Source organism: Myotis davidii, unplaced genomic scaffold, assembly GCF_000327345.1.
Source record: "Myotis davidii unplaced genomic scaffold, ASM32734v1 scaffold79, whole genome shotgun sequence".
NCBI lineage: Eukaryota > Metazoa > Chordata > Mammalia > Chiroptera > Vespertilionidae > Myotis > Myotis davidii.
The window spans coordinates 3,189,609-3,200,992 of record NW_006294339.1 but is presented as its reverse complement, the minus strand read 5'-3'; the positions used below and the strand labels follow the sequence as shown (position 1 = coordinate 3,200,992).

The 11,384-nt window shown below is 54.5% G+C and overlaps 1 protein-coding gene across 1 annotated transcript in view; it reads right to left on the bottom strand.

The window, feature by feature from the left end:
* Positions 1-5,338: 5,338 nt before the first annotated feature.
* Positions 5,339-11,384, bottom strand: part of MROH7 (maestro heat like repeat family member 7) — a 37,593-nt gene continuing 31,547 nt past the window's right edge. The window contains exons 17-19 of the mRNA XM_015566991.1: positions 8,634-8,736; positions 6,123-6,185; positions 5,339-5,603 (exon numbers count right to left, since the gene is read on the bottom strand). Coding sequence (XP_015422477.1) covers positions 5,359-5,603; positions 6,123-6,185; positions 8,634-8,736 — 411 coding nt within the window. The 3' untranslated portion in view covers positions 5,339-5,358. The remainder of the gene's footprint in view (positions 5,604-6,122; positions 6,186-8,633; positions 8,737-11,384) is intronic.

Here is an 11,384-nt window from a genome sequence, read left to right as displayed (position 1 = left end):
TCCCCTCCGCGGAGCCGGGGGCGTGGCCTTGGTGGATAAACCCAGCTCCCCAGCGCGCCCATTGCTTCAGTCGCTTGTTTGTTTAACCGGTTAGCACGTTTCCTGAGCTCCTCCTGTGCCGCAGGCCTGTTGCAGTGGCTGGGGAAACAAAGCAGATGAAATCCCGGCCCTCTAGGAGGCGATAAGGTGGTGGGGAGAGACCGACACTAAACAAATAAGATGGGAAAGTTATCAGGTGGTAGCAAGATCCATGGGCGAACAGTTTTAAACCTGTGGACAGGCATTCAAGCAAAGGAGAAGGCCTGGAGTGAAAGGGGGCAGGGGATGAGGGGCGGGGGGAGGAACATTCCGCACGGAGGCAGGGCAGGGAGCCCCAGGGAGGGGAGCTTTGGGGATGGGGTGCTGGAGCAGAATGAAAAAGAAGGTGAGGTGAGAGGATAATGGGCCGTGATTCCGAGGACCCGGTTTTCCTCAGTGCAACGGGGCCTTTTGGAGAGTTTGGGGGAAAAGAAGTGATGTGATCAGATGTGTCAGTTTCCAATATTAACCTCCCCCTACCCACTCCGCTGAGATGGAAACTAGGTCTCCAGGCCAGGTGAGCCTTCCTGCAGCCACCGGGTTACCAGCAAATGGCTTCCAGCCCTGCACTGGGTGCTACAGCCTTGGGGAGCCCACAGCCTGGTCCAGAAGGACAGGCAGCCCAGCTGTAGCCCAGGGGAGGGGGAGCTGCTTACAAGTCTGCACATGGAGGCACAGAAGAGTGGGTGTTACTGGGGGTGAGGCAGGGCAATAAGAAGCTAGGAAAATTCCTTGACAAGTGGAATGAGGAAACGGAGACAGATAGCTGAACCAACTGGCCGAGTAATTTACAGCTAGTTACAGAAGGTCATCTCGATAGAGGTAACATCTAGGCCGCAGCTGTATTTCAGCCAGGCCCAGAAAAGCAGCAAAACCAGGTGGATGACCCCAGACCAGCTGCTGTGACTAATGGCCAATCAGTAGAAACCATGATCCCGAAAAGGTTTGCCTAGAAAAGCTGATGAATATTCTATTGAAACCCTCCCCTAAGACCTCCCCCAAATTCCCAGTCTTTAAAAATCTCAAAACAGTGGACCCAGAACAGGCTCTTCCTCCCAGGAGCACACCTTCACCTTTCCCTTTTTCCTCTTCTTCCTTCAGGACATGCATCTCCTAAACGCTAAGGGACCCACGAGACTTGCAACCAGAGGAGCAATGGGCAGCAGCAGCTTGTCCCAGGCTAACTCCTAACCTGTCTCTAGGCCACCTTTCCTCTGAGTTGAGGCAAAGCAGCCCACCAGGTTCATTTCTTTCCTATAATGTTTCCAGGGAGTCTAGGCTCTCTCTCCTGTTGCTGCTTCTATCCTAGGCCCTCCCTTGTTTCACCACCCCCAGCTTTAATAAACATACTGTACTCTCAAAGTCACTTGGACTTGGACTGTGAAATCTTTCCTGCATGAAGTCAAGAACCCACAAACTACAGACCAGCCCGAGGCAGGGCCAGGTCTCCTTTCTGGTAACAGGGAGATTCGGGGAGGTTTCACAGAGGAGGTGATGCAGAGATGAAGAAGGTTTCTGCAGATGGGTGGAGGTTGGAGGGAAAGCTGGGCATTTCAGGCCGTGGGAGCCCACATGCAGAGAGGCACGGAGGTATACAGCAGCCAGCATATACTGGGAGTGTAAGGCCAGCAAGGTGGGAGAGGGCCAGAGGGCCGGGTTACATATGGCCTTCACTCTGCAGAGGATAGTGAGGCAAGGGCAAATTTGTCTCAGGAAGGCCTGGGTTGCCAGGTGAAAGATTGATAGGGGAGGCTGGGTGAAGAGATTGAGAAGGAGACTGTTAGAGACCAGGGGAGCGAAGAGATCTAAAAACAGCAGTGGAGGATGGGAGAAACAGTGGGGCTACGGATGACACATGGAGGGCCATGAGCCTTCCAAGGCCAGGACTGTGTCTTTCCCTTCTAATTTCCCCACATGCAGAACACCTGGTCCCTGTCCTCCAAACCCAGATCTTTTCCATACTTCCTCCTCCAGCCTGCTCCCTCACTACCGTTCCCATACTTGACCTTTTCATTATCTTTTCCCTTCTTGAGTACAGAGCCTACTAAGTCCTTTTGCTTCCACTTTTAAATTTGATTCCTATAAAACCAAGGTGATGATAGGGGAGACTCAGAGAAGGGAAGTGACTCTCACAGTGCTCTGTGACCCTTCCAACTCAAGACCACGTGGGGGCTTCGGCCAGTAACTGAGCCTGGTAGCTTCTGTTGAGCTCCGGGGCCACCTAGATCTGGAATATGGTCGCTGTCATTTGTCAAGGCCACACCCAAACCTGAGTTCTAGCCAATGAAAGCAGCAGGGTCTCTGGGAGGAAAGGGCTGAGGCATGGGTAGGAGACCTCTGGGACTCACACCTTGATTCCCTTTTGTGACCTTGGACAAGGCCCACCGTCTGAGCTCTGTCCTCATATGTTGACGATAGGCCATGAAGCCAGTCTACCCTCCCCATAACCCTGTATGGCTGCTATGAAAAGCCAAGGGGCCATGCTTGTGAACACTCTTGGCAATGGAAAAGACCATCCCACTTCCTGCTCTCCCTCTAGCCCAGTATCCTGATGGCCTTGGCCTTGGCCTACCATTTATTGGAGGATGATCGTGTGGTCAACTTCATGGGTTCCTTATCCGCAGCAGGAGCTTAAATGTAGGTGCTCCTCGGGCTTATGTCTCTTCTCACTCTACACTCACCCCGGGGATCTCACCTCACCCCTGTACGAAGATGAGTCTCAGGTCTGTTTCCATCTCATTCTCTGCTGAGCTCCACCCTGTGCAGCCAGCCACCTGGTGGATGTCTCCACGAGCCTGGCACACAAGACCCTCAAGCTCACCAGGTCCAGCCTGAACTCACCCCTCCCCAAACCTGCTCCTGCTATGAGGGGGCACTCAGTGCGGGGACACCGCTGACCCAGTCATCCACCCAGAAACCTTGCTCTTCCTCCCCTTCCTTCATCAACCACCAGCTTCTGAAAATTCTCTATCCTGAATCTCACACAGGTCTGCTCACCCTCCTCATCCCACACTGCAGCCCAGCACCCCTACCTTCTTCTCCGAAGCCTCCGGCCAGGTCTCCCTGCCTGTGCTCTTGTCCACACAACTCCCCCGACCCCCTGCCCGCCCTTTCGTTCCACTTAATGTGAGCTTTCTGCCACTCCTTTTTCCCATTATTCCCTTTTATGCCCCAGAGCCTGCCTCAGCCCCTCCCACCACTCTGAAGTGTTATAATGTGTATTTTCAGCTTGTATGTGTTCTTGCAAAATGCAACGCTTGTGCATGCATTTTTAATATGCTTTTTTCACTCAGCACTGGGTTTTAGGTCCTGCCCGTGGTACCCCCACCACCTCTGCTTTGTGGGACTCGACTCCATGGCGCCCATTCACTCCCTGAGGATGGAGAGCCAGGTCCTCCTCTCACAGGCACCACAGAGAGCACTGTGATCATCTCCCTTACCCATTGCTCCTTATGGACCTGTGGGAGGAGTTCCCTGAGAGGTGTGCCCACATAGAATTTCAGGTGTGGAGAGCAGCTACAGCGTTTGGACAGGTTCAAGCCTCGGACTAATGAGAGGGCACAGTGCTTTTGTAGCAAAGCCACGTGCAAGTCCCAGCTTGGAGGGCAAAGCCCTCCCAGCACAATTATAGCCAAAGGCTATAATTGTAAGCTTGACCTTATGGTCCGAACCTGTGGTCCCAGGTGGCTCAGTGATGTGGGCTGCGGGAGGTGCAGCAGGTGCTGCCAAAACAAAGCTTGATTGAGTTTAGGTGCATGTAATTAAGTAGACTTGAAACCCGCGAGAACATTGTAAACATGTTGACCACGCCCTTACTTTGCCTCCTGGAATCTGGCTATAAAATAAAGACTCGGCTTGCAGGCTGTGGCACTGTTTCTCCCTCCAAGACCAGTGTCCCACCCCGTACCAGCTTTATTGCCTTGTCTGTGTTCTTTAATCCTTCATCCCCCTCAGGTTCACCCCTGGCTGTGCTAAGTGTGGCACATTCAGGGTCGTGGGTATAAACAACATGACGGAAGACAGACAGATTCCTGTTCCGAGTGGCTGCACTCATCTCCCTCCCACCAGCAGTGCCTGGGGATGCCTGTATCCCCAGGAGGAGGGAGCTTTCCAAAGCAGAAATCTCCGTGTCTCCCCTGCTTGCCTCTCGCCTCCCCATCACACCTTCCCACTGCTCTCCTGGTGAGGTCTGCCTCCAAGGCCACAGTGACCAACCCTTGCCCTCCTCTTCCCGCCACTGGGTTTTGCTGCACCTATGTATCTGCCCTTGGGCCTTGGCCCTATGTGCCCTGCTCTCCATATGCATCTACCATACAGGCATCTTTCCAACCCCCCTGGAGGGGGCGTTGTCTCTGGGAAGCCTTCCCTGACACCCCAACCCCAAACTGGTCTATATATCTCCTCTGGACCTCACAGCTCCACGCTTCCCGTCACCACCTGCTGGGCTATGGGTGGCTGTATGTCTCTTATACTTCCGTTAGACCAAAGCTTCTCAACCCCAGCACTTTTGACAACTTGGGATGAATAATTCTTCCCCGTGGGGGCTTTCCTGTGCATTGGAGGATGTTTAGCAGCATCCCTGGCCTCCACCCACGATACCAATAGCATCTCCTTCCCCAACTGTAGAAACCAAAAATGTCTCAAGATACTACCAAATATTCCCTGGGGCTCAAAAATGGCCCTGCTGTGGGGAACCACCGCATCAGACCACAGACTGCCCCGGGGCTGGGCTGGGTCTGTATCCCTGATACCCAGAGCAGGCATGGCCTAGGTTAGCTGCTCAATTCTAGTAAATGCTGCCCTAATGAATGGTGACCAAGCTCTGGGTAAAGACCCAAGGGTGGGTCTCGGAGATTAGGGTTCTGGGTTGTGCATGATGTCACGAGGTGGGAGGAGGCTCTTCTTTTCCTCCCTCAAAAAATACCCATGTCCTCATCTCCTTTCGTACTTAAGCTCTCCCAGTGGGGGAAGGGAAACTGAAACACCCAGCACATTTACTGTGTGGCCTTGAGGAAGCCACTTCACCTCTCTGAGCTCAGCTTCCCCACTTATAACATGTGGACAAACAGCCTACGTGATCTGTAAATGTTGACCGAGTCAACGAGGAAGGCCAGGCTCCTCTCACAGATTCACTGTGCAGAGTAATGACTGCTCCAGACCCCGGGGCATCTCCCACAAGGAAACACTCGGGGGCGAGAGGTCAGCCACTTGGCATTTATAGTGAGCATGGCTGGGGCCGGGGCCAGGGCCAGCCCTGCGGAGGGCTGGGGCTCAGGGACATCACTGCCTCAAGGACGTCGTCCAGGAGCCGAGGGCCTGCATGATCCAGGAGCGAGGCTGGTGGAATGTGGGCAGGTTCTCGCAGCTGGCGCTCCAGCGGTGCGTGGCAGCCGGGTCGCACACCCACGGGTCCGCATGTGGCATTGGCCAGGAGGTCTGCCAGCAGCTGGCCAGGATGTTGTCCTGGGCTTGGGCCGCACAGATGCACACCGATGCTTCCGGGTCGTGTCTCAACTTTTCCAGAGCTGAGTCACGGGAAGGAAAGAGGCCACTTGTTAAGAGGTGCCCACACGGTTCTCACACCTCATCCTTCCTTCTCACTTCCACGCCTTGGCTTAGGTACTTTCGGCTCAGCCTCCCCTCATCTTACCTGTCTCCCAGCTCCTCAAATTGTTTACACTTCAAAGGCTGAAGTGCCTCCTCCAGGAAGCCTTCTTGGACTGCCCCAGCCTCCCTTCAGCTCTCCCATCTGCTTTCCCAGTTACAAAAGTAATCTTCCCCCCTTAAGAGTTGAACTGCTTGCCCTGAGCTAAGTGGGTTTTCGCCTGGCTTTCTGAGCCTGGGTTCCTAGACGATAAGCTCCCCTAGGATGGGGTGGTGTCTTGGTGACCTAACATGTACTCGCGTGCATGAAGACTAACACAGCTGAACTGAGCTGAGGACTCTTGCCTTGGGACCATCCCCTCCCTTTCCTCTGATGCATTGTGAGCCTCCTCATTCTCTCACTGGCCCCTGAAACCTCACCAACACTGGGCACAACTTACCGGCTTTAACTTCATTCAGATGCTCTTCCGTCATTATGCTATCCATGAAGGGGACCAGGGACCCTTGGGTATAATGCAAGCAAGAGGTGAGCAACCCACCTCCTAACTCGGACCTGCCCCCGTCCCTCCCTCGGACCAGACCTCCTCAGAGAAGCTCTTCCCACTCTTCTCCAGCCCCACAAACGAGGACACAAAGGCGAACTTCATTTTGAACCTGGACAGAGTCCCCAAGAGGGGCCCTGGGAGAGGCGGCAGGCTCGCAGGGCGGGGATGGCATCGGGACAGGGGCAGGATGTGGGCTGTAGCCAATGCTGAAGGGCAGCCCCAGGTGGCCCCTGAGTCAGACTGGCCCTCACTGTCCTCACCTGAGACTCGGGGAGGTGCTGCCTCAGCTGCCCCTTGTTTAGGGCGTAGGAGCCACAATAACATGAAAGACGCTGCGTGCCTGGCATCCCTTCCAGGCAGGCAGTTGGCAGGGCCCCTGGAGGGGCGGAGACCCAGCTCCTCAGCCATGGTGTTCCCTCTCCCCTGCCCCCAGCTGCATGCCTGGCTCCCCAAATGCCAACAGGTCCTTGCATGGCCTGTACCTCTCGGAAGGCCCTTCCTACACAACAAACTCCCCCAGAATGGGGTGCTGTCCTGCGTCTCGGTGACTCCATGGTCCTTCTGGCTAATTCCTGTTTGTCCTTGAATATTCAGCTCAACAGAGTTGCTCCCCTAGGAAGTCCTTCCTGCCCCTGCCCACAGGCAAAGGGAAGCCCCTCTCGGGGTTCCCACAGCCCCTGAGTGTCTCTCTCTGTAGACACCGTGTTGTACTTCACATGTGACTTACGGATGTCCCGCCAGACCAGGGGTCTCTTCACTCCCCGGGGGAGGGGAGGAGGGGGGCAGTTTCTGAGGATCCTAAAGCATGTGCACAACTGTGTGCGTGTGTGCCTCTTCCTAGAGAAAGTGCTCATGACTTCTTTCAGGGTCTCCCCAAAGATTGGTCACCCCGAGGCTGGGATCGCTGCCCCCGCTGGGGACTGTCTGCGGGCAGGGGCGGGCGCTGCTCACGGCCTCGTTCCCAGCACAGGCCCTGGCGCAGAGGAGACACCCAGGAGTTAGACACCAACATTTCCCCCGCTGGGGACTGTCTGCGGGCAGGGGCGGGTGCTGCTTGCGGCCTTGTTCCCAGCACAGGCCCTGGAGCAGAGGAGATGCCCAGGAGTTAGACACCAACATTCTAAAAAGTGATCAATTTGGCCCTGACTGGTTTGGTTTAGGAATTAATGTCACTCCATGTGAGAAACATCTGAGGGCTCCCCCAGTCCGGGGCATGGCTCCTCTATCTCATTGCTGATCACTTTACCAGCCCTCCTCCTGAGGCTTCTTTGTTTCGTTTAGGAATTAATGTCACTCCATGTGAGAAACATTTGAGGGCTCCCCCAGCCCCGGGCATAGCTCCTCTATCCCATCACCGATCACTTTACCAGCCCTCCGCCATCAGCATCACCTCCTGAGGCTTCTTTGTGTCTCTAAACCAGCGGTTCTCAACCTGTGGGTCGCGACCCCTTTGGCGGTCGAACAACCCTTTCACAGGGGTCGCCCAAGACCATCATGCATATCAGATATTTACATTACGATTCATAACAGTAGCAACATTACAGTTATGAAGTAGCAGCGAAAATAATTTTATGGTTGGGTCACAACATGAGGAAATGTATTTAAAGGGCCAGAAGGTTGAGAACCACTGCACCTAAGCCTCGTGACTGACACAGAGTAGAGGGTCAGCCACCATTTGCTAAACAAACTGCAGAAGGGATTCGTGGCTGAGTGGGTGGATGCAAAACTGCGAATGGAATGAGGGAACTCAGGGAAACATCGCTTTACAGGGTGTGGGGTGGGAGCATCGTCCTCTCCACACCTCTTGGCAGCAGGGCCTGGTCCTTGGCAAAGGGTGGGTGGTTATTGGGGGGCGGGCAGGGGACTAGCTGGGAGGAGACATGCCCAGCGTGTCAGCAGCAGGGTCCTGTGGGGTGAGGGGAACCTGCTATTTGTCTTCCCCACACAGGCAGAGGTGGGGAATGTGGGAAATAGGAGAATGATGGTGACTAACGTTGAGTGAGCACCTCGACGAGCCAGGCTTCACATTAAAGAAATTCTCCTCCATCTGAAACAGCAGGTTATCCCCAACTCACAGATGAGAACACCGAGCTCAGAAAGGGGATCAAGGAGCTGAGCTTTGACTTCCCCGTCCCACTGTGCCGCGTGGCCCTCCTGCTGGGCCTCGACCCAGGTGGGAAGCAGCAGCTCTGCCGGGCACAGGAGCCAAGACTGCGGCCTGCACGAGGACCCCAGGCTGCGTGCAGCCTATGGTCACGTCCCAGGCACTGATCTTAGAGGAGAGTAGACTTCTCTAATTTGCACCATGACTATCTCCTGGCCAACGCTCAAACCCAAGGGAGGCACCCACCCAGGCGCCAAAAGGGCTGGAGACTGTGCAGAGCCCCAGGAGCCAGGGCAGGTTACCTATGAACACGACCGAGGACTTGCGGAGGGAGGCCCGGGCATTCTTCGAGTACTCCAGGCTCTGGCTGAGAAATGTGAGGGCGCTGTCTCCGTGGGTGTTCACCTGGGCAAGAGAACCCCGAGAGCGCTGAACCCTCACCCGGACTCATCCGCTCCTCCCGGTGCCAGGAGTGGTGACTGTAGGACAGCCAAGCCCGGCCCTTTGCCTCCTGATATCCCTGCCTGCGCCCCCAGAGGCCAGCCTCACCATCTCTTAGCTGATCACACACTCACTTCAGTTCCTCCTCTCCCGCCCCACCCCACCCCCCTGCTGCAGCTGGGAGGGACGTTCTAAAATGCAAGTCCAGCTGGAGGTGAGAATGCACATGGCACGCGAGGGACATGATCGATAAGGAGACAGGTCTGACCAGGGTGAAGGGTTCAATTGCAGAGCAGTTGGGAGTATACTGGAGAGTGAGGAGGGTCTTAAAAACTCTTAAAAACTAGACAGGAACAGGGCTTACTCATGCATTAGAAAATAGGCAGCCAGCTTTCCTGCCTGATAGGGCAAAAGCAAATCAGTGTGGGGGGCAACATAGTCTGACAGTGGTGTTCAGGATGAGTCTGATCCAGTGGAAACTGGGGGCAGGCATCCTGCTAAGAGGCTGCTGCGGGAGATGAAGGAGAGGATTGTCACTCCTCGGTGGACAATCCGCACATCAGGGAATAAACTCCAGGGCCTGGCGTGCAAAGCCTTCATGATCAAGTTCCTCCTCGGCCTGAACTTCCACCACTGCCTCCACCCACCTGCACCTTGTGCTCCAGGCCCAGGACGTCGCCAGCTCTCCCCAGGTCTGTGCCTGGTACACGCAATGGCTCCTGATCTCAGTGCCTTCCCTCTCTTCCTCATCTGATGAATTCCCTCTTGTGCCTTGAGGCTCAGCCCAGAAGCCATCTCCTGCCTGAAGCTTCCTCAACCCTCAGGCAGAGCCAATCCCACCACCCTTGATGCTTCTGCAGCATCTTGCACACTTTGTCACTGCGCTTTGACCTTGTGCTGTAGTTATTTATACCTGTTGTTCCTCTGGGTTCTGAACTCCCCAAAGAGAAAGAGCCATCTCACTCAGCTCAGCACCCTGGGCAGGACTCGGCATGGTACAGGTACCATGAAAGTGTAGGGTGGATGGATGAATGAGTGCGTGAATGAATGAATGAATGAATGAATTTATGAATTAGTTACCACCCCTTCTAAAGCTAAGACTGGAACTTGACCTTCACATGAGCAAAGCTGTTGACTCTCAGAGCCCAAAGAAGAGACTGGGAATCCTGCGGGGTCTAACACAGAGGCCACAAGCTGGCAGCCCACAGGCCACAGTGGCCAGCCAAGCAGTGACCAGCACAGGGTTTTAAGCAAGCCAAATTGACTGCTAATTAATGTCTTATAAAAACTGGGCTTTCTGGCTTTTCTTGTGAAACCAGAGGCCTGGCAAGAGTGGCCGCACAGTGAGCTGGAGCCCCCTGCAGGCTTTCCGCAGGGCCAGGCCTCCAGGCTGCCGCAGGCCCTACCACGGCCCGTCACTCATGATCAGTATCTGCCTAGTCACTGGTCACGGCAGGGGTCTGGATTAGTGCCCTGGCCACACACTTCCTCCAGGCCTTTTTCTCTCTCTGTACAATGACGGTGATAACATTAGACACTGGATTGAGCGGATTCTGAGCATCATGGATAATGGTGGCGTTGAGCCCTTGTCTCGACTCCAGTAACAATCTGTATATAGTTGTTAGGTTGGTATGGGGGATGCTGGCATGTTCTGTCCAGCTCTCCCTTTGGTATGAAAAATGTATTCCCCCAGCTTTGGGCATTGCCTTGGCTGGAGAAAACTGCTGATCCGAGGTCACTTCCTATCCCAGGGTGGCTGGCATCCACAGACAGGTGCACACAGAGGGGCGAAGACTTTACCCGCAGCCCCAATGCCGTAGACCAATTCCAGCATGTCATAATTTTAAGTTTCATCAAAAGGTTGATGAGACTTGGGGACTCAACAGGGTTGAGTCACACATGTAGTCACCGGTTGGGAATGGCTAACGGCATTTCCCCAAACCTGAATAGGTAACTGATTGTGGCTGCCAGACAGTTAAAGGGCATCTTAATCTACATGTTATTGCCTCCTACTGGCTAAACACCTGAACAGCCATAGGCTAATTCTTCCCATGTGACAATGGATTGTGTATAGGAAACCTGACCCTTTGAAGTGTATATCTCCACTTCGCATCAGATGATTTGTGGTAAGAAAAAGCATGGGGTCCTGAGAGGAGATCTTAGTTTCTTTAGCTAGGCTCCTCTGACCTCCAAATGCCTTTCAAAATTATGCTTCGTCTCTGTATTAAGTTACACACAGCCCTTGATTAAGTTACACACTGTGCCGGGAGCCGGTCAATCCTTGCTGTTTCAAGGGACATGAAAAATGTATTCCCCCAGCTTTGGGCATTGACTTGGCTGGAGAAAACTGCTGATCCGAGGTCACGTCCTTTCCCAGGGTGGCTGGCATCCAGAAACAGGTGCACAGAGAGGGCGAAGACTTTACCCGCAGCCCCAATCGGAGAATCTCACATAGTGTTGGCTGAGGCCTCCCCTGAGCTACCCTGAGGCTTGACTTCTCTGTCACTCCTGCTCTTTGCCTTCCCTCCCACAGGCGTTGGCCCCAAGGGTCCTCCCTCATAACCCCCTGCATGCTCATCTCTTAGAGTCTGCATCGGGAAACCCTGCCCTGA